We start from the raw sequence: 22,407 nt of genomic DNA, 5'->3' as shown, positions 1-22,407 counted from the left end.
GATGAGCGAGTGGATGACAAGGGCAGGACAGGGTTCCATGGAAGAAAGAACACTTGGACTAGGGCTCCCTGTCCCCGGGACAACCACCGGCTGACCAAGCCAAAATCCAGAACTTAAAAGAAGTGGCAAAGGTGACAGGTCTGGGATACACAGCAACAAAAGAAAAAATAAACAAACTGGACATCATCAAAATTAAACTTTTGTGTTTCAAAGGACATCCTCAAGAAAGTGAAAAGACAACCCACAAACGAGGAGCAAATTTTTATAAATCATACAATGTGATATGGGACTTGTATCTCCAATGTATAAAGAACTCTTAAAACTCAGTAATGAAAAATACAAATAATCAAATTAAAAATGAGTCAAGGATCTGAAGTCGGTTTTCCTAAAAAGACATAGAAATGGCAAATAAGTACATGAAAAGGTGCTTAATGTCATTAGGTATCAGGGAAATAAAAATTGAAACCATAAAGGGATACCACTTTACCCCAATGAGGATGGCTAAGTTAAAAGACAAGGCTAAGTTAAAATAACAAGTGCTGACAAGGCTATGGAGCAACCGGAACCCTCATACACTGCTGGTAAGAATATAAAACGGTACACCCATATTGGAAAACAGCCTGGCAATCCCTCGAAAGGTTAAATCCAGCCGATCTACTCCTAGGTATTTACCCAAGAGAATGGAAAATGTATGTCCACACAAAAACTTATACACCAATGTTCACAGCAGCATTATTCATAATGCATTATTCATTATTCATAATGGCCAAAAAAGTGGAAACGATCTAAATATCCACCAACTAAAGAATGGATAAATAAAACGTAGTCTATGCATACAGCAGAATACTATGTTAATAAAAAGGAATAAAGTTGAATATATGCTACAACATGGATGAACTTTTGCTTTCAAGAACACTGAAAGGAAAATGTCAAAAGCAAAAGAGGGCTTTAGCTCAAATACTGTTTTCATTTTTGTGAAGAGGGGCCCAGGCTATCCAAATTATCCTGTTAAAAAAAAAGAAAAAAGAAAGAAACTCTTCCAACACCTAAATTGGAAATAAAAAACCTTTTAAAAAGTTTATTGTAACTAACAAAATAATTTCAGGTCAAGATAATTCTATAGAAATTATATTAGATGGGCTAAATACTTTATTGTAGAGCATACACACTGGCCTCAGATACGTTTGGTTTCAAAGTGTCTTGGGCTTTTCTGAATCTGAGTGTCTTTAGACGGCCGCCGGCGAGTTTGCCCACATTCTCCCACGCCCACCCTGGTTGCCTTTGCTCAGTGGCACTTCCTACCACAACCCTCCTGTGGCCCCTACCAATATACACATCACGTTTATAATCAATATATAGTTTTGGATGATCATTTCTGTTTGAAATGTCCGTTTCTGTGAACTGAGGGGGCACAGGCAGGAGAAAGGATGTGAGCCCTTGGTCAGGAACGTGCCTCCCTCCAATGAGAAATGGCTCCGACAGGAAAACATTTCCTTTTATGACACTGTCCCCGGGACATGGTGAGTTGACCATTAAAAATTACCTGTAGGCATGCGTGAGAAAGAAAAATGGGAGGTACTAGTCTGCAGGCATGGCAGAGGGAGAAGAAATCCGGAAGAGAACACAAAAGGCAGCAGAGGAAGAATGAGCAGGCTGCGGGAGCAGACAGGGCTCTCCCTCCCTTCTCACTCCGGGTGTCCCCTCTCCGCCCCCCAGACTGCATCCTCCTCCTTCCCTTCTTTGTAACAGTGACCAGAGGAATTTCCTCCACAGCAGAAGCACAGCTTCCAGTCCTGCTGTCTCCTTTACAGATGAGGAAACTAAGGGCCAGAGAGGGAATGGGTCTAAAACCATGGTTTTAAAATTGTGTTTTTTAAATGCTTTGGAACCCTCTCTTCAGAGGAAATCATCCCAGACATGTAAACAGATAAATCAGAGTTGATCTGCTGGCAGCCTTGCCTCTAGCCCTGGCGGGGGGGCCCCAGGGAGGCTCTGTGAGGCAGTTTGAAAACACTGGCTTAAAGTGACAGATACACTGAGCCTTGGTCGTTCCCCAAAGCCATGGCCATGGCCCTGGATATCTTACTATTTTCTGTCTTCTTGATACTCTGACATCTGGAGCTCACTGACCATGGGGAACTGCACCTCCCAGGGCGAAACTAGCCAATCGTAAACCTTTCCACCCTATACATGTCTCATCTGTCCCTTCCTGGGAAAACCACAACAGTTTCTCGCCCATGCTCTCCCCTCACTCCCTCTGCCTCCTATGGGACCTGGTGCTTCCCTGGGCGCTCCCCCCCCCCCGCCCCCACCCCCATAGCAGGACCCCTCCTCTTGGGAACTGTAAGTAACAAACTCTTTTCAATGGCAGTTGTCTCCTGGTCTGTTGGCCTCACCATATCTGGATAGAAATAAAACCTACATTTTAAAACAGGCGTACTCTAGAGGCAAACATTATCCCCCAAAATACTGGAAGTAGGATTCAGAAAATTCACATCTCTGGGGAGAGCCGGGGGCCACGAGATGCCTCCTGAAGGACTTTCAACTGTGGGTAGAGAAGGAACCAAAAATCGAGAGGGAGGCTTGGGGCCTGGAGCCACGGAGAAGGGTCAGACAGTTCAGTAGCAAGATCCCGGCAAGAAAGCAGGTGGTAGAGGTGCCCAGGCGAGTGTGGGCTTCAGGAAGAGGGGCAGAAAGAAAGCAAACACACGGGCACAGGACCCGGACAGCGTCCGGCAAGCTCCTGGGCCAGCCTCAGCCATCTAACTCCTCCTTGACGGTGATGCGCAGGGGACAGATGCGCAGAGGTTCGGGGGGGCCGTCCCCTCGTGTGCCCCCCAGGTAGAAGTAGGGCCGCACCTCCCCAAAGCGGGCGTGGAAGGTGTAGAGGTGGCAGTGGCGCTCGGCATCATAGAAAGACAGCTCACCCTCCTCGCACTCCAGCTCCACGCGCAGACGGCGCGGGATGGCGGGGACCAGGGGCGACGTGGCAGGGTCTGAGGTCACGCAGTGGTCTCCCTCTACCCCCTGTGTGCGGCACACGTACCAAAAGCCCGAGCGAGTGTCGTGGTAGCAGCTGTGCGAGTGGCCCTCGGCACTGGTGTCCTGGCGCGTGCGCACCACGCCCACCCGCCAGCTGGGCAGGGACCCCACGTCTACCTCCCAGGCGTGGGAGCCGTGGGAGAAGGCACGCGAGCCTAGCAGGCAGGGCGCTGAGGAGAAGCGCTCTGGGTTCTCCACCAGCACGCGGTAGCCGTGGTTGGTGACACTGGTGAGGTCATCTGACACAGAAAGCCAGCCGGCTGCAGTATTGGGATCAAAGCTGAAGGGCACTAAGAGCAGAGGGGGGAAATTGGGGGAAAATCAGAGACCCTCTCACATACTGCCCTCTGCCCCAGCAGCTGATGCCCCAGTCCCCCAGAATGACCAAAGGTATCGCAGCTGGCCCCGGTGCGGGAAGGGCGGAGGGGCAGTGTTACAGGTTGAAATGTGGCCAGCCAGAATAGGTATGTGGAAGGCCTAACCCCCAGTACCTCAGAAGGTGACCTTATTTGTTTCAGATGTAACTACTCGAGTAGAGTGGGTCCTCTATCCAATGACTGTTGTCCCTACAAAAAGAGGAGCACACAGACACAGGGGGTTGCGGAGAGAGGAGGCCATGTGACCACAAAGGTGGAGATCAAAGTGCCACAGCCCAGCCAAGGGCTGTGGGCAAACACCAGAAGTTAGGAAGTGGCAAAACAGGTCTTCCCCGATAGGGTTCAGAGGGTGCGTGGCCTGCTGACACCTTGATTTTGGACTCCGAGCCTCCAGAGCTGTGAGAATAAATGTCTGTCATTTTAAGGCATCCAGATTGTGGTCCTTTGTTATGACAGCCACGGGAAGCCAATACACATCAAGCCTGATGCCCACACAATTCCCAGGCCGTCTTAGAAAAGCTCGGAACATTCCCTGGGTGACTGATATTTCTCCCTGTAAAATCACAATGTCTCCGTCAGTTTGGGCAGTTATAAGAAAAGCACCATAGACTGAGTGGCTTAAACCACAGAAATTTATTTCTCACAGTTCTGGAGGCTGGAAGTCTGAAGTCAGGGTACCAATATGGTTCAGTTCTGGTGATGGCCCCCTTTTTGGTTTACAGATGGCCACCTTCTTGCTGTGTCCTCACAAGAGGGAGATAGAGAGGAACCCAGCTCCCCTGTGTCTCTTCTAAGGGCACTTATCCCATCATAGGGCCCCACCCTCTTGACCTTATCTGACCCTAATCACCTCCCAAAGGCCCTGCTTCCAAATACTGTCGTTAGGGGTTAGGGCTTCCACATAAGAATTTGGAGGGACACAGACATTCAGTTCATAGCACAATGACAGAGTGACTCCCCTGGGCTGGAATCCCCCTGGGAGAGGTGATCCTGGACTAAAGAGGTCTTTCATTATACACACAACATGGTTCTGAATAGAGAGGAAGTCAGTTTCTCTTTCTGAAGAGGAGACCAAGTGTCAGAACCCAAAGAGGAAGGAGTTCCGCCAGGAGGGGTTCGATCAGTGGAGCAAGGAATGGAGGATGAGCTGGGCTCTGGGGACCTGGTCTGAATGAAGCTGGAAAAGGGATGAGCTGAAGGGTGACAAGGTCCCGTGGGGTGGGAGGCTGGAAGAAGTGAGCTCAGCTGGCGCTCTGCCTCGCATGAAGTACTCCCCCCTGCCTGTGTCACCTGCCTGTGCCCCCACTAACCAGATTCAACAGACATGACCATCTTCCTCCAGACGCGGTACTGCAGGGAGTCCAGGTACTTGCAGACGTCGATGAGCATGCCGGGCTGCACGGGCTCTGGCTCCATGGTGCAGAAGAGGCTGGGAAAGAAGAATTGGCCTGGGGGCAGGACCAGGGCCATGCTTCCTGGGCCTTACTGCGTCAGCTGGCTTTAACGGACAACGGGACTTGTTCCCTTGCCTCAGACCTAAATTCCCTGGCCACCTTACCCAAGACAAACCCAGACTGGGCTCTCATGGGAGATGAGCCAGGAATCAATACCCCTGCTACCCCTTCGGGATTCAGTACTCGGGCTCACCCTCCCCTAGTGGGGATAAATATAAACAGGAGGTTCTCAGACATGCTTCCCATCCTTGTGGGCAGAAACCACACTTACACATCTGCACATGGGATATCTGAGTCCGAAGGAACCTTAAGGGTCCTCCAGTCCAACAGTCTGAAGGTGTCACTGGCCTTTCTTTGAACACCTCCAGTGATAGGGAACTCGCTACTGCCCAAAGCACTCTCTTCCGTCTTTGTGCAGCTCTGACTGGGACACAGTTCTTCTTATCCATCCCTGAAAAACCCAACAACCATCAACACAAACCAGTATACATCCTGAGGCTCTCAGAAGGAGCGGGATGAGTAAAAACAAGCCAAAATGTTGGGGTAACCCACCGAGAACTATGAGCCATATGCAGGATGGCACTCTCTCTCTCCAGACTCAGGAAAACAACATTGCATCAATGGGATGCCTTGAAAGAGGGCTCTCTCCACCTGGCCAGTCCCCATCACTCCCTCTGTATTATACCCCGCTGGCTTCATTACCTGCCTGGCCCTGGAGCCACTGGAGTTTGCACCCCTGGGATTTCTGCCTGCTCTTTCCCTCCCCTCCATCAGCCTTGGCAACTTACCGGCGTTTTCGGCTCTTATGTTTCTGAAAGAGAAAAAAAAAAAATCACAGAGACACAAACATAGACACAGACAAAACATAAATTTCTGACCGTAAGAGGAGCCATGCATCCCATGTTCATGGATCAGAAGACCTAATAGTGTTAAGACGGCCATACCCACTTAACTGATCTACAGACTCAATGCAATTCCTATCAAAATTCCAGCTGCTTTCTTTGCCAAAACTGATGAGCTGATCCTACAATGCATATGGAAATCCAAGGGATCCAGAATAGCCACAACAACCTTGGAAAAGAACAAAGTTGGTGGCTCACATTTCCCCATTTCCAAACTTATTAAAAGCAACAGTAAATAAGACAGTGTGGTACTAACATAGGGACAAACATATGGATCAATGAACATTGAAGGTCTAGAAATAAACCCTCATATTTACTGTCAATCGGTTATCCACAAGGGGGCCAAGGACATTCAATGGGAAAAGACTGGTCTTCAACAAACGGTGCTGGGACAACTGGATATCCACATGAAAAGAATGACATTGGAGTCCTACCTTGCACCATATACAAAAAGGAACTCAAAAAGGATCAAAGACTTAAATGTAGAGATAAAACTATAAAACTCTTGACCTTGGATTAGTCTATGGTTTCTTAGGTATGACACCAAAAGCACAAGCAGCAAAAGAAAACATAAACGGGATTTCATCAAAATGAAAAACTTTTGTCCTTCAAAGGATGTCATCAAGAAAGTGAAAAGATAACTCACAGAATATAGGAAAAAATGTATAAATCATATTGCTGATAAAGGTCTAGTATCCAAAATACATAAAATATCTTACAATTCAACAACAAGACAAGGAACCCAATTTTTAAAATGGCCAAAGGACTTGAATGTACATTCCCCCAAAGAAGATATACAAATGGCCAACAAGCACATGAAAAGATGCTCAACTTCATTAGCTGTGAGGGAAATGCAAATCAAAACCACAACGAGATACCACTTCACACCCATTATTATACCTATAATAATAATAATAATAATAATAAAAAGACAAGTGTTGGCGAGGTTATGGAGAAACTACAATCCTCATACACTACTAGTGGAAATGTAAAATGGTACAGTCTCTTGGAAAATAGCCTGGCAGTTCCTCAAATGGTTAAACCTAGAATTACCATGTGATCCATCATCTCTACTCCTAGGTACATACCCAGGAGAACTGAGGACATGTGTCCACACAAAAACATGTACACAAATGTTTATGGCAACATTATTCGCAATAGCTAAAAAGTGTAAACAACCCAAATGTTCATTAATTGATGAATGGATAAGGAAAATGTAGTCTGTATACATTCAATGGAAAATTATTAAGCCATGTACTGATATATATTATGACATGAAGTTTCAAAACATGATGGTAAGTCACAAGAGGCTACATATTGTATAATTCCATTATATGAAATGTCCAGAATAGGCAAATCTATAGAGACAGACAGCAGATTAGTGATTCCTGAGGGCTGGTGCGCATGAGTGTATAAGAGCTAAAAGGTTTCTGTTTGTGAAGATGAAAATGTTCTAAAATTGACCGTGATGACTGTGAATATACTAAAAACCACTGAATTGTACATTTTAAATGGGTGAATTATATCTTAATAAATTTCATATATACCGTGTTTCCCTGAAAATAAGACCGAGCCAGACAATCAGCTCTAATGCGTCTTTTGGAGCAAAAATTAATATAAGGCCCGGACTTATTTTGGGGGAAATACAGTGCAAGGTGTTACCAATGGGAGGACCTACATGGACAGGTATACAGGAGCACTCTGCACGGATCTGCAATTTTAAACAAATCTAAAATTAATCCAAAATAAAAAGTTTATGAAAAATGTACTCCCTTATATTTGGAAGGAACAGAGAGAAGAAACAAAAAAAGAGAGCAAGAGTGAGTCCAAGAGAAAGAAGGAGGGAGAAGGAGAAGAAAAGGAGAGGCAGAGAGAAATGAAGAGGCCCTCAAGGAACTCTACTCTGATTAAATCTTTTCGGCCTCTTGACCCAAGCAGAGGATGCGGTCTGTAAGCCCCTCTAGCCCAGCACCCGGAAGCTATGGGAAGACTGTGTTGGCCGGTGCCGCTAGTCTCCGCCTCCCCACTGTTTCCTGAATACCTGGTCCCTGTCACTGAATGACGGTGAGCTCCTCACCATGAGAAAAGAAACATCATCTTCCTTCATCTCCTTCTGCAGCCGCTCGATCTCATGGGCTAGAGCCTCCGTGTCTTCCGCAAGCTGTTTCATCTTCTCCTCGGCCTGCAGCTGCTTCTGCCTCCTGTCCTCGGCCATGACATCCAGGACGGCCTGCTCTTCCACTCTCAAGAACTCGCGAAGCTTATCAAACTCCTGGCGGATTCGCCCTTCCAGCCAGGCAGCCTCCACCTGCAGGAGAGAGCAGGAGGGAGCCCCAGACGATCAGACCAGACGTGGAGGAAACCTCAGGCCATCACCTAGCCCAATGACTCTCAGATTTTTAGCAAAGGAACTCTACTTTCCAAAGAAACTGTGTAGAACCCAAGTGGATAAAATATAGAAGCTGCTTTCTTACCACACATTTACAAGCTGAACATTAGTCAAACAGCAAAATGAGGTTGTTTTGATTAAGTTTTAAAAAACTGAAATTGCTGCTTACACATGGCAACTGTAGTCCTGTGACTTCCTCAACATACTATATCCTGTATTTTGTGTAGGCTGCATAAGAGCACACATCCTGAATCACAGAAATGAATTGGGGCCAACAGCAAAGACTCTTAAAAATGATGCCTTCCAATCTTAAGATTTGAAGGCATCATACTTGTCTGATTGAGAGGCTTACCAAACGAGTAGCAGGAAGTATTTATTTTAAAATGGAACCATTCACAATATGCATACTCCTAATCATAACTACAAAAACCTTTTAAAAGTTAAAACAAAACTACAAGTGTACTCAAAGAGCAGAAAATATTCCACACCTTGGGCGTGAGAAAGACCTTTCTTACAAAGAAACGAAACTGAGAGCCCTCAAAGAAAGAAAGTGATAACTAAATACATATTAACATAAAAATAAGAACTTTTGTATGGCAAGAAAGAGACCACTAATAATTATATACATAAATACAAGTCCACAATGACTACTGGAAAAACACCTCGAAATGTGTGCTCTAGCAACGGCAGGTTAGGAACCCATCTCTTTGGATTGAAAATTCAATAAATGTGTATGGCTCTGACAATATAAAATGCTTCACTGAAAAAGTGAAAAAAAATATCTCTGTTTGCTGATCTATTAATACATGAGAAATGCTGAAAGAGTTCTCTCTTGGACACTTCCCATGCATTATCTCATCTGAACATGTAAAAAAAAAAAATCCCAGGAAGGGGCAAGTGACCTCTTTCCACAGATGAGGGATTAGCTTGGAGTGGCGAGGGATCTGCCTAGAGAACAAGCTTCGATCTGAAAATAGGGCTGCTTCCGGGTGGCCAGTTAGCTCAGTTGGTTAGAGCGCGGTGCTGGTAGCACCAAGGTCGCCGGTTCAATCACCGCATGGGCCACTGTGAGCTGTGCCCTCCTTAAAAAAAACAAACAGGGCTGCTTTGCGGTTACTGCACTGGCCACCAACACTCTACAATCCTTCCTTCTTCCCTGTGCACCAGCTCTGTGCTTGCTCAGATGTTAATGGGGGTCTTTCCCAAGCGTAACCCTCTCCCTTGGACCCGGCACTGGAGGGCCAGGCAGCGGAGTCAGGTGTGTCTCAGCTGAGGCTGTAATGAGTCCACCAGCAGCTACTAGAAGCACTCGCTCAGGAAGTGATGGAGCAAAGCCAGGAACACCAGTCAGAAACCAGGCTGCCACTCCACACAGGACTCAGGTGAAAAGAGGGTGCCAAGTCATAATATAACAAAGATACTGGGGAAAGACGGGAGCCAATTCATTCATTCAACTAGCAAACATTTATCGGTCACCTATTGTGTCAAGAATTCTTTTAATTACTAGTGTGCCCTGCTTCCATTATACTCCAATGGAAGAAGACGGAAAAAAAATAGAAAACAAAAGTTAGTTACAGGTAATGGAGTATTATGGAGAAAATAAAACGGAGATATAAGTAAAAGGGGAGGGCTGCTTTGGGTATGGTGATCAGGGACATTTCTCAAAAGGCACATTAATTTGAGCTGAGATTTTAATAACAAGATACTGAGCATCTGTATCAGGGAGGATCTGGAGGGAAGACTTAGCTCATTTAAGGGGCAGAAAGGCCAGTGTGGCTGGAGCAGAGGGGCCAGCCTGGGAGGAGGTGAGGTGAGGGCCAGGTACCAGCAGGTGAGATGAGGGCCTCAGAGGCCATGGTAAGGAGGCTGGATTGCACTGTGTGTGTCATGGAAGCCACTGGACAGTTTTAAGCAGAGGAGTGACACGATCGGTGTATTTTTCTAAAAGATCAGTCCACTCTGTAGAGAGTGGAATCCAGAACAAGAGTGGGGCCCAGGTAGGAGGCCAGGTGAGAAACAGTGGGGTCCTGGACCAGGATGGTGGCAGTGGAAATGGAGTGTTGGGTGGACATGATGTATTTTGGTGACAAAGGGGACAGGATTCTGATGGAGTGGATGTGGCGATGAATGGAAAGAGGAACGATTATGAGCCTCAGGTCATCATTGGCTTGAGCACCCAGGAAGATGGAGAAGTGCCACACATGCTGAAGTTAGTCTGAAACCTTGGTGCAGGTGGTGCAGCTGGCTTTTTAAGCTGCTCCCATGGCTGCTGGCGTGGCCATGCCCAGGTACTTAAACAGGCCATGGCAGCGTAGCCACAATCGGCGTCCAAGGGCATAGCTGTGCTATCAGGACTAAGGAAGGCCGATGCTGTGTCAACAGCCACAGCCAAAGCCGGCTGACCCTCGCCTACCCTGATGGCGCTGGGTGCCCCCGGTCTCCCACTCACCTGGTTGTGCTTGGCGATGGCCTCGTAGGAGCGCCTCATGGCCCAGAAGGCCTTGGCTTTCTCCCGCAGCGCGTGCTCCATGTTCCTGCACTTGGCCTGATGGGAGGAAGGAAAGGGAGGTGAGGAGGCAGGTTAGGGCTAGAGGTCAGGCAGGGAGGATGACACCCCATTTACAACTGGAGCTCCATTTCTACAAGGGTGTAACAATCACAATTACTGAACCAGATCTGCCATACACTGCAGGGCACAGCCGGAAGGTGAGCACAGCCCTGACTCGGAACCTGACAATTACAGCATAAAGGGCCCTCAGATATCACAACCCAGCAACTCCGTTTTATACCTGCTACAGATGGGGAGACAGGGCTCAGGAGGTTGAGGGACCTGTTCCCTTTCAAGTTTGTCACAGTACAGCATAGAGGGGCATCCTGCTCAGGCCTCAGGCTGGTCCATGAATCCTGAGCTGTGCATATACCTGTAAAGTCGATGTGCTCCCAGCCTCCCTCTGCAGCTTTCTAAACTGGACTCGCCTGAAGTCACTAACCAACAGGCATGATTACGGGGTTCATCCCGTTACTCCCATGGGGCCTTATCTAAAGTACATGTCTCCCCACAGCCTGACGGTACCCCAATATTCTAACAGTGCTTGGATTATGTGGAACACATTAATCAGCAGATCCAAATACCTTTTCTTTAGTAGCTGTTATTTTCTGAACGTTAACCACTGCTCTGATCTCCTTGGTCTCCTTGAAGAACCGGGACTAGTTTTAGGTGGAATTCCCGCCTTCTGTATCCAAGGCCTCGCCTTTTCTCTCCATCGTTACCCTGTCCTCTCTACATTCTGAGCATTTACGATTGGCCAGGGACTGCCTTACTTTACAAATGACGTCACTTAATCATCACGTGAGGCGTATTAGGTAAGTAACATCAGGAGCCCTGTATTACACATGAAAACACTGAAGCACAGAAAGGGGATGTGACCAGGGCACACATCCCCAGCTGGTACCTGGCGGAGTATCAGTGTGAACCTGGACAGTGCTGGTAGGCAGCCTCCAGGATGGCCCCCAGCGGTCCCTCCCTGCTGCGAGATAAGTTTGTTGTTTTAAGCTGCCAAATTTGGGGGGATGATCTGTTAAGCACCAATAGACAATGCAGACTTGGCCTCAAAAGCCTCATCCCCACCTGGACCTGATTTAGATGATGAGATTCTGGATTTTGAGCTGATGCCGTTATGAGATGCATGTGGATCTTAAGAGAGGGTGAGTGGATTCTGCATGTGGGAGGGACACGAATCACTGGGGGCCAGAGGGCAGAATGAAAAAGGCAGCCTCTACGATGGCCCCCATGATCCCCACCTCCTAGTATTCACGCCTCGGTGAAATGCCCTGCCTTGGGAACTGGACCTAGTGACTTGCTTCTAACCAGTCGAATATGGCAAAAGTGATGGGATGTCACTTCTGAGATGAGGTGACAGAAAGCCTGTGCACACACCATTTCGTGGCCTCTTGTTTGATCTAGCCTATGGGGGTCGGAACTGAGGGTGGCGTCCCACCAACAGTCCGTGAGGACCTGAACCCCGCCAGCAGCCACCTGAGCAAGCTTGAATGAGGATGTGTCCTACTTGAGCCTTCAGTTGAGACTGCAGCCCCAGTGACACCTTGACTGCAGCATCAGGAGACCCTGGGGCAGAGGCACTCAGCTAAGTCATGCCCAGATTCCTGACCCACAGAAACCATGAGATAATAGATGTTTTTTCTTTTAAGCTACGACGTGTCAGGGTAATTTGTTGCGACAGATTAGCTACTAGCCCATGTGTCCTGCTCCGTAGCCCTTTCTTTTAACCAATATACCACAGAAAAGGACATCACGACTGATTTCATTTTCTGCAGGTTTTGTTTTCTACTCATTCTGGTCATTTTTATGCTCTTGAGAGTATTTAACAGATTTTTTTAAAAAAATTGTTTTCTGTAGTGTGTCATCTTTAAGGTGTGTCTCCTAAATAGCAAATCAACATCAGTATGAGTGTCCCACAAGACTACTGAGATATCATCCTAGTGTTTTATTTTGTGGGATGAGATATTTTGTTACAAAATTATTTAATAAAGTCCAAAAGGACAATCCCTTGATTCGCTAAGTAAGTGTGAATGACAGTGAAGCAACTGCCCACATGCATCACCCAGGGGTGTGCTGGCCCCAAAACAACACAGCCACACCAGACCCTCTGCCCTTCCACCTTGACAGTTAGGGAGTTATGAAGATAAATAGGTGGGGGTGACAGTCCCTTGTCCTTCCCAAACTTTTCAATCACTTACGAGTTCTGGTTTAATTCAGCAAAGACCAATCCTAAATGGCCATTCTCTGAGATGTCAGCTGGTGTGATCAACCAATGACTATGTTACTACTAGCAAGCAGTTATTACTGAGCATGTGCTCTGAACAAGGCACTCATTGAGCACTTTACAAACGTCGTTCTGCATAAGTCTTACATTCCTGCAAGGAATGTGTTTCTATCATACAGAGGAGAAAATAAGGCCCCAAGGAGTTAAGTAACTCGTCAGAATTACAGACAGTCGCTGAACCAGGGTTTGTACTCAGAACTGTCCAATTCTAAAGGTCATGTTCTTAACCACAGCGTTGTTTCCCTCTTTCCAAACCTTATACCTTTTATTTATGATTCCTGACTTGCTTTATTAGTTAGGCTCTCCAGTACAAAACGGAATCGGTCATAATGTGCATTCCTGTCTTTTTCCTCATCTCTGTAAGAAAGCTTTCAATGTGTCACCACTAAGTATGGTTATTTGCTTGTGAAGTTTTTTCGATGCCCTTAATCAGATTAAGGAAGTTCCTTCTATTCCTAGTTTGCTGGGTTTTTTTTTTTTTTCATTTCATCCCAAAAGGATCTTGCATTTTATCAAATGTATTTTTTTTTTTTTTTTTTTACATATTGACATGATCATATTTAAGTGGCACAGCATTGGTTTTTGTTTCTTATCCCATCTGACAACTTTTGTCATTGGACTGGAGTATTTAACATAATTACCAGTATATTTGCATTTAAACTTACATTCTTGTTCTGTGCTATTTGTCTGGCTTGGTCAATATCTCTTTTTCTGTCCTTTTGTGTCTTTTTTAAATTTACTATGTATTTTTTATTCCACTTTTTTTTTCTTTCTGCATTTAGTGGTTAACCTAGAAAACACTACATTAAAAAGTGTGAATTCAAATGAATCTAAACAACATACTTTTTATGTTGGCTTTTGATAATCTAATTTTAACACTAAGCGTATTTGTATCCCAATCGGACACACCATTCAGGGACATAATGCCAGCAGGTAGCCCAAGGAGTGCCTGAATGAGCAGAGGCTGCAGGGTCACTAGTGAGGTCTGGACTATAGTATGAAGCTCAGTCAGGACTAACTAATATGGAACATCACTGCTCTGGGTGGAGCTAAGTGGCCCATGACACATCTGGAATATCACCCAGGTCCCAAGCCCAAAAGAGCAAATGAGCTCTGATTTTGGCATCAAATTATAACATTCGAGATTACTTATTACGTACACACGTAAAATATGAAGCTTTTATTTACACTGAAGGAGTCAGAATGTGATTATATAATCTACAGTTTTAAAATTACAATTTGATTCCCGACACAGCAAATTTCAATAGCATATTTAATACCCTAAGGATTTTACAAAATTATTTTACCCAAAATATCCGTTCACACAGGTGCTATGTGGCGTAACACAAAGTGAGAAGGGTGTGGGTAAGAGAAAGAACACATATCCTTTTCCAAAATAGTCATGGCGCCCTTGTAAGTACTAGCCGTGTCTGAAGCCACGGATGCGGCTTCTCAGGTTTTCCGTCTTCTCAGGCCTCACACATGCTGCCTCTGACTGATCCCCACCGGCTTCACCAAACTATCCCAACATGGCCTTGAAAACTCGGCTCCAGCCCCCTTCGTTTCTTCCAGGAAGCCAGCTTATCTCCCAGGAGAGTTCAGGTGCACCTCCCAGGGCTCTCTCACAGCCCCCCAGTACACCTCTGGCATCCCACGTACTACCCTGGGTAATCGCCTCACTTTCCTGGAAGGCTGCAGGCTTCCTGGGGGCGGGTCCGAACACCCGGGTCCTCTCACCTACCACAGTCAAGCTCAGTAAACCTTTGCAGGAGTGAAGGCTTGCTCTGCAGGGGTACAGACTGTTTTGCCCACTGCATATCCCCAGGTCTTAGCACAGAGTAGATGCTCGCTCACTCCTTTCCCAGTCAATGAATGCACTGAAAGCCCATGTAGTCTCCACTACGCCACATCGTTAGGAGACTGATTTGTACCCTTGTTTTTGTCACTAGCCACTGGTGAGACCTTTGGCAAAAGCCCCTTCTCTCTCTGTGGCTGTCAGGCTCCTCACCTTAAGATGAAGGCATGAAAGTCCCTACGGTGTCTCAGGTTTCACCATGAAAATGAAGAGTGTGGTTTTCTGTGTCCGTGCTAACCTGGACCATCGCCAGGGTTTCCTCACATCTGTCTCTAGTTCGTGTCTTTTTTCCCTATAGACGTCAAACATTTAATTTCAGGTAGATTTTGTGCAGCTAAGAAGTTTGGTGCCGGGCCCCCCAGGTTCAAATCCCAGCACTCCCACTTGGTAGCGGGTGATCTTGACCAAGTTCCTTGACTTCTTTGCTCCTCCGGGATGAGAACACTACCTAGCACAGCAGTGAGGATACAAGTCAGCACATGTCAAGTGTTCGTAAGAGTGTACCAGGCCTGTGCTGACTCTCGTTAGTGCCAGGCAGCTTACCTCTCCTAGTGGTTCCTTTCCAGGTTTCTGTTTTTAACTGAGATGTAACTGACACCTAACATTATATTAGTTTCAGGTGTACAACATAATGGTTCAATATTTGCTTATATCATGAAATGATCACCACAATAACTCTAGTTAATGTTCATCACCATAAAGTTACAAACTTTTTTGCTTGTGATGACAATTTTTAAAATTTATTTTCTTAGCAACTTTCAAACATCCAACACAGGATTATTAACTACAGTCGCCATGCTGTACATTCCATCTCCATGACTTATGTGTTTTATAACTGGGAGTTTGTACCTTTTGGCCACCTTCACCCACTTCACTCACCACCTCCCTTCCCCAAAGGCTATCCTAAATGGGCAGCATAAACGCACTGAGACAACTTGATCTCGTCCAGATCCCTTTCTTATCTAAGTCCAATCCAGTCTCCCCGTGCTTCCTTTCCCCTAGGTGCTCAGCCCTCCTTAAGAAGCAGGTGTCTACTGCCGACTGCTGTGCCCCATAACTTAGGAGCTTTCAGGAGCAGCGTTCAGTAACCCTGTCCTGTCCTGGGCACATGCTTTGACATGAACATCCTCCAGCCACCTGGATCTGGTGGGGCCGGGCCCATACGGGGGCCTCTGGGATGGGGGTGAGTAGTTAGCAAACAGGGGGGCAGAATTGGAAGGGGGAAAGACCTCAGAGGTGCCTGGAAGGGGCAGAAGAGGCTGGAGGGCAGAAGATGGCCCTCACGTCAGTCCCATGTAAGAAAGGGGTATCCACAAGGCAATTCAGAGGCCTGGCGCTTGGTGCGGGTTCAGGGCAGGGTTCCTTTGGAGATAGAAGCCAGAGCAGCCGCTAGACTGGGAGTCAGGAGACCTGAGTTCTAATCCCAGGTGTTCTACTTTCATTCCCTGTGACTGGCGTGAGTTGCTGTATTTCTCCAAGTTTCCGATTTTCTCATTAGTGAAATGTAATCATCTCCTTGCAGCTCTGGGTCTGCGTATTTGGGGGATTTGCCAAGTTCCCCATGAGTGTTTTAAACTAGTGTTTTCATTCAGTGATAAGCGAAAAAAACAAGCAAACAAAAAAACCCCCCCAAAAACTCCCCAAGATAAGCCTATTGTGAGTCACCTTATAAACAGTGCTGACACATGTTGCGGTTCCCTCAACTTCAGTACCAGTATTTGTATTTTCCTAGCAACGTGTTTGACATCAGGCTACACTACCTTCATTGTCCTGGCTTAATAAGGAAAGAATAGAAATACACTTCACAGGTGAGGGATGTGCTAGACCCAAATGAAGGCGAGTCACAGCCCAGGAAAAGTGTCACAGTTCGTCAAACAGGGAACTTTTGGCTGGCGAATCAAGCCATCACTTGGAACAGGGTGAAAGGGTTTCACAAGCACTGCGAGACGCTCACAGCCATCCAGGAACAGTGCTTCTGTTCCAGCAAAATGAGATCCCTTAATGACATACTATTTTCACTAGAACTATACTGATTTGAATTTAATTTGTACTTAATCTGGAAACTTCTTTTCGTTTTATTGCCTATCTGTGGCGTAAGCAAGAGGAATTTACATTAGTTTTTGCGCTTGTATGTAAGGAATGTGATAAGACAGTTTAAGACATATTGTTGGAATATTTTTCCCTGTTAAGAAGAATATGTGTACACTGTTCAAGTTTGAGGAACACTGCACTAGAGGATTTCCTAACATCCCTTCAAGAGCCAAGATGCACTTTAAAGCTCTGGTTTAAACGCTTAGACCAGGTTCTGAAATCTCATCAGTCCTTGCCTCCGTGCCCCACTGCACTTAGGACAAAATTCCAAATCTTTCACATGCCCTTTAGGGCCCTTCAGGACCTGTCCTGGATGCCCTCATCCCTCATCCCGCGCGTCTCTGGGTTGCTGCAAAATCCCTTTCCCAGAAACGGCTTCCTGTGCCCAGCAGACAAAAGCAGGCATCCTTGTCACGACTCGTCATGTCCTGTGCTGTCCTGCACAGGAACAGCAGCCTGGAACCACACACTTGTTAGTGTGATTATTATTCAGTCATCCTTATCAGACTCCGAGAAGCCAGGGGCTAGGCCTGCGCTGTCCTCTACTGGACATATCCTGCCTGGCACATAGTAGGCACTCAGCCAGCCCACTGACAGTGGTCCTTATCCACTGAAGCCTCTAAGTAACCCCCTGCCCCCTCCACACACACAGTCAGTTGCCATCACAGCTCTTGGAACATTGGACCAGCAGGGAACGTATTACCCTGGGGCCAGAGAAGAATCTCAAAGTCCATGGCCAGAGTGGGAGCTGAACAAGGCCTCAGGTGAACTCTATAGTACCTGCTCTGTGACTCTGAATGGGTTACCTAACCTCTCTGAGACTCAGTGTCACTGTCTACAATATGAGGAGAAGACACCTACCGGTAGCAAGCTGAAGAATGGTCCCCCAAAGATGTCCATGCCCTAATTCCTAAACCTATGAGTATGTCACCGTAAGGCAGAAAGGACTCCGTAGCTGTGAGTCAGTTACAGGTTTTAAGGTAGGGCGATTACCCTGGATTGTCTGGGTGGGCCCCATGTACACAAGGGTCCTTTCAGAGGGAGGTAGTGGAGTTAGTCAGAGAAGGCAGCGGGATGACAGAATCAGACGTTGGAACGATGTGCTTCAAATATGGAGGAAGGGGCCTCGCAAAGCTGGACAACGCGAGGAAATAAGCCTCCAAAAGGCATGTAGCCCTGCCAACACCTTGGCGTTAGGACTACTGACCTCCAGACTGATACTAAATCTGGGCTGTGTTAAACACAGTGTTTGTGGTCATGTATTACAGCAACAGGACACTAATACATAACCTCACAGTTTCTGTGAGGGTGAAGTTTGTTGGCATAAATACTTAAGAGCACCTGACACATAGTTAGGTGCTCAAAGAGTGTTGGCTGCTATGCTTATTAGTTTTGCTGAATTCTCCATATGGCTGCCAAAGTGATCTTTCTAAAGCGTACATTTTATCACAAAATCCCTATTTAAACGCTGTCAGGGCTCCCCACATCACACGAAGGCCCTGCAGCGCCTTCTCACCTCTCCTGCCTCCCCGTATCGTCCCCCACAACCACCACCTACTCCCGTCATCTAGAACTACAACTTTTCTACTCACTGTGTGACTTCCCCCACTGCAGTGGGACTCCACGGGGCGAGGGCTCTGTCTTACTGGCCTCAGCACCCGGAAGAGGCCCTGGAACACAGTGGACCCTCAGTACCTCGTCGTCCAACACACAAATGAACCACACCCTGTATCAGACTGAGCACCCTCGGCCTGCATTCACCTGAGATCTCTCAGGCCTAGACTCCCTACCCGCTCAGACGTTGCCCTGAGTGCCCATTTGACGGAATCATGCCTGTGCTGAAAACCCTCTCACTGCTTCCTATGCTATTTAGGATAAAAACCAGGCCTCGAATCCTCCTGGCTCCTTGTGTATCTCAATCCTCATTCTGACTACCCTGAAACTCTCTTGGGGCCCAGAAAGTCAAGCCTCCCCGCTTCCCAACACTCAGAGATGACGCTGCCCCAGCCTGAGACACCCTCCCTCACCGCCCCCTTCACCTGGCTCACATCTCCTCATCCCTGTGGTCTCTGCTTGAAGCTCCTTGAAGGTATAAATTACTGTTGACCGCATGTCCTGCAGTTTGCCCAGGCTTAGTATGAAGCCTCTGCTGAATAAACAGAAAGTTGTCACATGTACTTCCTGGCTCCTGGCTCACTGATCTTGAACCCTGGCTTCGCCCAGACCTTGGGGATCTGCCTTTGTGTCCTTGCCTTCACCTCGACCCTCTTCCTGATCTGTACCTCTGCCAGTCCCGTGGTGATCAGTCATCACTTGATCTATGGTGCCCCTCTACCTCGACCCCAGTCCCCAGAATGCCCAGCACTTACTTTAGTTGTCCCAAAGCAGGACCTGGCACTTCTGCCAGTGGAAATGGGAAAAAGCATTGTTGCGGACCACTGTTAAATAAGGTGACAGGAGCTAAGGGTGATCCCTTTGGCAAGCTACACTGGTGTTCAAATGTGCATAATGATGACATTACGCACTTGAATTTTTCAAAATGTTTATGGAACTATAATCAACTTTTGATATTTCTTAAGAAAGGCATTAAAACAAACTAAAGCAGTGTCTGAAGACCAGACATTGGGGGAGTTCTTACAGCATCTCCTTTCAATACATGCAGCTTCCTACGGGCTAACAGGTATTCTCCAAACTGTGGATCTAACTCATGTATTAGTAGGTGATGAAATAAATGAATGTTTCACACCCTGCACAATTTAAAAAATAAAACAAACAAAAATACAACAAAGAAAATTCCAGAGTATAACAGACACAGAACTTTTGTTTCAACTGATACATACATGAGTGTGCTGGATCACAATGGCTAAGGTCAAAAAATTTTAAAACTCCTGAGTTGGTTCTTATTATCTAATCATTTTTCCTTCTTATACTAAAAATTCTCCATGTTAGTTTTGCCCTGTAAGTTGCTCCTTACTTTATTTACTGCCACTGGAACTCTAGGTATTGGGATGCTGAGAGAGTGATCCAGAATAAGCCAGATGACCAGGGCCAGAGGTGTTCCCACAGCTACACAATACATGGGCCAGCTGGGGAAGCAGGTGACCAGTTTGGGGGGACCTCAAGGCTCCATATCCATGGCCAGGCCTTGGGCTCCTGCACCTCTAACCTGAATGTGCCAAGCTCCAGGGCTCCTGGGCGTTACCCATAGCTGTGCTTTTCAAACAGGTATGGGCCACACACTGCTGGCAGAAAGGGTGCATGGCCTCAGCTCTTCAGAAGGGGGTGGGGCTGTCTTGACAACATCCTGTAACCCCAGTTCTCACACTTCCTGTTTACATTCTCTCTTCTCCCATCTCAGGCCTCCTGGGTCGGCCTTGATGAAGACGGCAGCCTCTATAGGTTACTATAGGTTACCAGAGTCATAAGAGCTGGGGGTCCTCAGGTGACACCAGCAAGCTGGCGGCAGGAAGAGGGGTGGGTCTGGGCACACTCAGCTCTAGCAGGCTGTAGTAGCGGGAACAGCGGGTCAGGGGTGCTGGGTTCCAATCCTAACTCAGCCACCACGTGCGCGCTGGGCCACCTCCCTCACACTGCCGCACTTACCCGAAAGTCGTGGGCAGTGTCCTTCACTGGCTGCACGCGGTGCCCCTGGTGCCGGGGGTCGGCCTGGCACGAGCAGCACAGCAGCTCCTTGTCGTCGAGGCAGAAAAGGTTGAACGGGCCGCGGTGCAGGCGGCAGAGGCGCGGGGAGCGGTGGCCGGTCCAGCGCGCGCCTTCGGCCTCCTCGCGCAGCAGCTTCTCCACCAGGTTGTTCAGGGTGTGGTTGGTGCGCAGGTCGGCGGGGGCCGCGCGGTCCTTGCACACCGGGCAGGTGGGCGCCACTTGCATCTCCCAGCAGCGAGTCACACACCCGCGGCAGAAGTTGTGGCCGCAGCGCAGAGTCACGGCGTCGCGGAAGGGGTCGTAGCAGACGGCGCAGAGCAGCTCCTCCTTGAAAGAGTGGGACGGGCCGGGGGACAGAGCGGGGCCGGGGGACTGAGCGGGGCCTGGCTCCATAATACCGGCCGCCAGCTCTAGCGCCCGCAACTTTCGCTCCAGCCCCTCCTACCCGCCTCGAGGCTCACGGGACCCGGGGCTGAGCAGCGCCCAGCCCCTTCCTCTCCGCGCGCGGAAGGACAGCGGCGCGGGCCAATCGCAGGGGGCGCGCTCGGGAGGCTCCGCCCCACTTCCGGTCTGCGCTGGAAACTCCGAAAAAGCAGGGCGGGTCCCTCTGCTCAGTGGTCGCCTCCAGTCTCAGGCTGGGCAGCCAGGCTTAGCGAGGAAGAAACTCCCCAGCCATGCTGTAGGGCTTCCGTGTCACAGGAATCCTACTTCCGATTTGAAATGGGAAATGGAGACTAGGAACCTTTTCCTTAACCAATCCCCGGAAATGTCAGACCCGTGAAGTAGGAGAAGGGAGAGCTCCCCACTTCCTGGTTCCGAAGTAGAATCTGGGTCTCACTGTGCCGTTAGTGTTTTCACCACTAGAGTTTATAGTGTTTTTTCACAGATCTGTGCCCACTTTTGCATGAGTTGTTTACTTAATTTTGGCCAGTCTTATTCCTGCCCCGTGGAGTAAGAAGGAAACAGGTGAGGGAAGACCCTATTCTTGTCCCGTGGTCAAATAAATGGGCAAGTCACATTTTTTCAAACTCTTATTTCCTTGTCAATAAAATGACGATAATATCTCTTGACTCCCTGAGATGTGAGGATTAAAGTGAAATAAATATGGGAAGTGCTCTTGACATTGGCAGGTCCTCATTAAAACAGAGATTAGGAAGTTCTGCAAAATTGAGCTAATGGAACTGGAATCCTGGCTGAATTCCTGCCCAGTATAACAGGCCTGAATCTCTGCAACTCCCTATTCCTGCCTCAGTTTGATCACTTTACAGCATTCACTCAGAGGATTCCTTTCCTCTGACCCACTTCCATTCCTGGTTTCCATTGGAAGACAATTTGCACGTCTCATGTTTCTGTACGAAACTGAGGCATTGACTGCCTTTTTGGGACTATCTTTCCAAGGATGTTTCTATGGTACATAGTCTTGGAAGGCAGAAATAATGTCTCCCTCCAGAAAAAGGTCTGACAATCTTACTCTCCATTATAAAAGATTCGTGTTTCAGCTTCAGGTCTTTAAGCTCTACCTCTACTATAATGCAACCTCCCGTGGCCTTCATCACATGGGCTCGAGGGACTTCAGTCTCAGAAAACTGACCCAAATAATGATAATCTGACTAGTGCTATTGCTGTTAGTAAAATGCCCTTTGTCTCTGGCCTAGGAGTCTCATCTACCCATATTCATGAAACTGTGGCAGGCTAACTTGTCAGTTTGCAAGTAGGCTAAAAATCTCTGACCCTTTCTAGTTCTTGACAATTTCCTTCCCACCTTTTCCTCAGAATAGTCCTTTCCCCAC

At 47.5% G+C, this 22,407-nt stretch overlaps 1 protein-coding gene across 1 annotated transcript; it reads right to left on the bottom strand.

The window, feature by feature from the left end:
• Positions 1-246: 246 nt before the first annotated feature.
• Positions 247-21,074, bottom strand: TRIM35 (tripartite motif containing 35). The gene is made up of 6 exons (XM_033134679.1): positions 20,558-21,074; positions 10,614-10,709; positions 7,853-8,083; positions 5,662-5,684; positions 4,730-4,848; positions 247-3,332 (listed from the first exon to the last, which is right to left on the bottom strand). Exons 1-6 carry the CDS (start codon positions 21,008-21,010, stop codon positions 2,755-2,757), a joined length of 1,500 nt encoding a protein of 499 aa, XP_032990570.1. The 5' UTR covers positions 21,011-21,074; the 3' UTR covers positions 247-2,754.
• Positions 21,075-22,407: the final 1,333 nt, after the last annotated feature.

Source organism: Rhinolophus ferrumequinum, chromosome 18, assembly GCF_004115265.2.
Source record: "Rhinolophus ferrumequinum isolate MPI-CBG mRhiFer1 chromosome 18, mRhiFer1_v1.p, whole genome shotgun sequence".
NCBI lineage: Eukaryota > Metazoa > Chordata > Mammalia > Chiroptera > Rhinolophidae > Rhinolophus > Rhinolophus ferrumequinum.
Note: the sequence above shows the minus strand (reverse complement) of the source record. Positions and strands in the feature narration are given on the sequence as shown.